Source organism: Babylonia areolata, chromosome 11 (assembly GCF_041734735.1).
Source record: "Babylonia areolata isolate BAREFJ2019XMU chromosome 11, ASM4173473v1, whole genome shotgun sequence".
Classification (NCBI taxonomy): domain Eukaryota; kingdom Metazoa; phylum Mollusca; class Gastropoda; order Neogastropoda; family Buccinidae; genus Babylonia; species Babylonia areolata.
The window spans coordinates 3363249-3368248 of record NC_134886.1 but is presented as its reverse complement, the minus strand read 5'-3'; the positions used below and the strand labels follow the sequence as shown (position 1 = coordinate 3368248).

At 47.1% G+C, this 5000-nt stretch overlaps 1 protein-coding gene across 1 annotated transcript in view; it reads right to left on the bottom strand.

The window, feature by feature from the left end:
• The window catches only part of LOC143287774 (uncharacterized), a 137550-nt gene that overhangs the window by 46263 nt on the left and 86287 nt on the right, over window positions 1–5000 (bottom strand). The window contains exons 3-4 of the mRNA XM_076596057.1: window positions 4794–4913; window positions 1326–1521 (exon numbers count right to left, since the gene is read on the bottom strand). Coding sequence (XP_076452172.1) covers window positions 1326–1521; window positions 4794–4913 — 316 coding nt within the window. The remainder of the gene's footprint in view (window positions 1–1325; window positions 1522–4793; window positions 4914–5000) is intronic.

The window sequence follows — 5000 nt, the reverse complement described above, 5'->3', positions numbered from 1 at the left end:
TGTTGGTCTCCGGGCGTATGGATGGACGATAGCCACTGGAGGGCATGTGTCGCAGCTTCAACTTCCATCGTTAGGCTGGAGGTTGTGACTTTGTAGGCAGCATTCTCTTCCCAAATTGTTTTCCCATTTTGCTTCGCAGTGAATCCCCAACCAGACTGGTCTTTGGTGACTGAGCCATCTGTGTATATGATGATGTCCTCTTGCTTTCGCGTTTAGAAAACAAGCTACAACGGGATATACTTGAATAAAGCAATCACTCACTCACTCACTCTCTCTCTCTCTCTCACGCGCCCGCGCGCACACGCCACACGCACACACACACACACACACACACACACGGGGACACAAGGATACAAACGGACATACAAACTATCGAAATACCGGGTTATTATATGAAGTAACCATGTTTACGCAAGTGGGTCAAAGACACGAGAGAATGTTCATTTAACTTCAAATCTCCAAAACCAAAGCAAAACACCACACACACACACACAACCACACACAGACACACATGCTCACACACACACACCACCCCCACCCCTCACACACACACACACACACACATAAACTACCGTCACAATTCACTTCCACGCAGAAAAACAACAACAAACTAACACTGACTCAGTGACGGAGTCCACGCAGAGACAACAACACATAAACAAACAAACACTGACCCAGGAATGGAGTCCACACAGAGAAATCAACAAACACTGACCCAGCAATGGAGTCCACACAGAGAAAGCAACAAACAAACACTGACCCAGTAATGGAGTCCACACAGAGAAATCAACAAACACTGACCCAGCAATGGAGTCCACACAGAGAAAGCAACAAACAAACACTGACCCAGCAATGGAGTCCACACAGAGAAAGCAACAAACAAACACTGACCCAGTAATGGAGTCCACACAGAGAAATCAACAAACACTGACCCAGCAATGGAGTCCACACAGAGAAAGCAACAAACAAACACTGACCCAGTAATGGAGTCCACACAGAGAAAGCAACAAACACTGACCCAGCAATGGAGTCCACACAGAGAAAGCAACAAACACTGACCCAGCAATGGAGTCCACACAGAGAAAGCAACAAACACTGACCCAGCAATGGAGTCCACACAGAGAAATCAACAAACACTGACCCAGCAATGGAGTCCACGCAGAGAAAGCAACAAACAAACACTGACCCAGCAATGGAGTCCACACAGAAAAAGCAACAAACAAACACTGACCCAGCAATGGAGTCCACACAGAGAAAGCAACAAACAAACAAACACTGACCCAGCAATGGAGTCCACACACAGAAAGCAACAAACAAACACTGACCCAGCAATGGTGTCGTTGACCATGAAGTCCAGGTAGTGACCCCAGGCCTTGGCGGCCAGCGCGGACTGCAGAGCAAAGTCCAGAGCCATTGTCCAGGCCACCACGAAGGCGGACAGCTCACCCAGCGTCATGTAGCAGTACGTGTAGCACGTGCCAGCACGGGGGATCCGCCCCGCCAACTCCGCGTGACACAGCGCTATCAGCACACACACACACACACACAGACAGATAGGACAAGTGGGGAACGCGTTGACCTTCAGGAGCCAGTTGCATTGCATTGCTCGGACGGAAGAGCCTAGTATGGTCGTAACCCGCTACTAACTGTGTGTAGTAGTATGGAACTGACCAATGACGTAGTTCGGTCAACGTAGGCATTAAATTTTAGTCACGTGTAACTGTCAAAAAGTTAGAACCAAGCAATGCAACTGGCTCCAGGTGACAAAGAGAATTGCGGTATGAATAGACCAGGATATGGTTTAAAAAAGGCACTGTTTTTTTTTTTGTACCCGAGCGTTACATGCGTTCTGTTACTGACCCAAACTCCACAATTTTAAGTATCGCGTCACCGCAATTTACAACAGCGTGTTATTTGGTAAACAAAACATCATCACTAATGATTTATAACGTGTTGCATGGCTAGTATCCAGGAGATGATTGTATTGTGTAACTTCTTCGTCACAACAGATTTCTCTGTGTGAAATTCGGGCTGCTCTCCACATTGAGAGCGCAACCCTTCTTTCTTTTTTTCTTTTTTTTTGTTGTGTTATTTCTGCCTGCAATTGTATTTTTTCCCCTATCAAAGTGAGTTTTTTTTCTACAGAATTTGTTGACGTAGGTTCTTTTACGTGCGGTCTAAGTGCATGCTGCACACGGGACCTCGGCTTTTCGTCTGATCCAAAGGGCTAGCGTCCAGATCATCATTTATGGTCTGGTGTTGGCGGAGAAAATACTGGCTACTGTGGGGTGCGAAATAGCGCTCTCAGATTCTGTCGCTTTTTTGGTGGACGCATTATTACTAGGCGAACACTCCAATAGTTTCAGTTTCAGTTTATCAAGGAGGCGTCACTGCGTTCGGACAATTCCATATACGCTACACGACATCTGCTAGGCAGATGCCTGACCAGCAGCATAACCCAACGCGCTTAGTCAGGCCTTGAGTGCATGCATATATAGTTGTGAACTTATCAGAGGGGATTTCTTCTACAGAATTTTTGCCAGAGGACAACACTCTCGCTGCCATGGGTTCATTTTCTTTTTCAGTGCGCTAAGTGCGTGCTGCACACGGGACCTCGGTTGATGGTCTCATCTTAACTCACTCAGTACGGTCAGTTCTCTCTTCTCCTCTACACAGACCCCTCGGATGTCCAGTGGGTGTCTGAATGACCCAGCCTTTAGCTTCCGTGGTCAGAATTGTGGTATTGTTTGTCAACATTCACCTCTTCAGTATAAGAGCCTTCCGCTTGCAATATTTTGATGATGGTAACTGGGGTGAAACGCTGTTAACATCATCTCTTTCGCCGTTCGTATGGAGAGGGTTAATGACTAGGCGCTCGGTTTGATTTGCCAGTCAAACCTGGGGGAAGGGCGAGAGCGGCATTTAAACCACAGGTCTAAAAATAGATGGATAGCGAGTGCCTTCTTTGAGCTCCTTTCCTAACTGAACCCAGCGGAAGTGTTCAATCAGCCATTTTGCTACTCATGTCAGTACAGCGCGAAAGTGTGACATCATATTTGTAGCCGAGCGCTCGGCTGGCTACTATGACTGCTTTATGGCAAGCTTTCACTTACTCGCGGCGTCAGTTAAGCTGACATTCCTGTGTGTGCCTCCACAGCAAGTTTGTGCCGCATATCACTGCACTATTTTCCTGCAATGACTTTGATAAATAACCCATTGGCAGACGTCAATCAAAACACAACATTTGGCATATCGTGGGGGTAAGCATAACACGATTTCATCGAAGATACACAGTTACAGTTCAGAAACTACCACCAGTTAGCAGACGACTTCTCAACGGACTGACAGCCGGATACGAGTCTCTTGTGGATAGAGGAGGGAGACAGGAAGATGAATTGATTGTAGGAGGCCGCCGTGACAGAATGGGTAAGGCGTTGCTGGACTTCTGATCCAGCGGTCAGCGGTCAGGGTTCGATTCTCCGTTTTGACCCGGTGCTGCTGTTGACGCGTTACTTCTTCCCACAATAACACCACGATGTAGTGTTGTATGTTTCTCTTTCTTGAAAAAACAACAAAAAACAAAAGACCCCCCCAAAAAAAACAAAAACAAAAGAACAAAATAAAAAACAGAAACAAACAAAAACAAAAAAACCCCAAAAAACCAACCAAACAAAACAACAACAACAACAACAAAAAAACCCCAAAAAACCACACACACAAAAGCAACAACAACAAAAAAACCAACAAAAAAACAAAACCAAACCCAACAACCAACAACAACAACAAAAAAACCAACAAAACCATTCAAACGTGTCAACTGAAAACTTAACTGAGAAAGGTGGCCACAAAGCCTTCACTTTTTTTGTCAGCATTTCAATACTTATAAGCGATCTTTGCAAAGGACAAATCAACAATAGCGGTAGCTGCAAGAAGAAGAAGCGGACACTAGAATAAGAGAAATATATCAACAAGAAGAAGAAGAAGAAGAAGAAGAAGAAGAACGACTACTACAAGTACATCTACTGTTACAACTACAACAGTAACAACAACAACAACTACTACAAACAACAACAACAACAAAAACAACCAATCACCCAACTAAACAAACAAAAGACCTAACGAAACAAGAAGGAAACATGTTCTCTTCACCCAATCGAATTCTTTCCAAAAGGAAACCCACTCTATCACCCACCTTCTAACTCCTAACTTACTCTACCCCTACCCCCCACACAACAACTTCAAACAACAACCCTCCAAAACCTTAACCCCACTTCCACCCGCCCCCCCCCCATCTTCCCACACCACCCCAAGTCCCGTCCCTCCCACCTCATTCACCCCCCACCCCACCCCCACCCCCCACTCCATCTCCCGACACAACAGAAAACGGATTGCAGGCAGGATGGCCCGCCGGTTCTCTCCATCAAAGTCAGCGGGTTACCTATTTGGGCAGCTCCTGGCCCCCCCTCTCGCTGCACACATACCCTGCTGCCCCCCAGAGCAGAGCAGCCAGCAAACAGCACGACAGCAGAGAGACGGAGGGAGGTGAGAAAAAGGAGGGGGGGGGGAGAGGGAGAGAGGGGGTGATGAGAGGTGAGGGGGAGGGGGAGAGAGAGAGACTAGGATGAGGTGGAGGGAGGGAGGGAGAGAGAGAGAGGGGAGAGAGATGGGGGAAAAGAGAGAGAGAGAGAGAGAGAGAGAGAGAGAGAGAGAGATGGATAGATATATAGATAGAGAGAGAGAGAGACAGAGAGACAGAGAGAGAGAGAGTTCTAAAGCAGAGTTAAGTCCCTTACCGGCCAGCAGGGCGGCGACACTGGCGATGATGACGGAGAGCACAGACGACGGACCAGCCTCGTTCCTGGTGACGTAAGCAGAAAGCACGTACACACCGACACCGGCACAGCTGCTCACACCTGTGGACAACATAGCATAGCATAGCATAGCATAGCATAGCAGAGCAGAGCAGAGCATAGCACAGCACAACATAGCATAGCATAGCA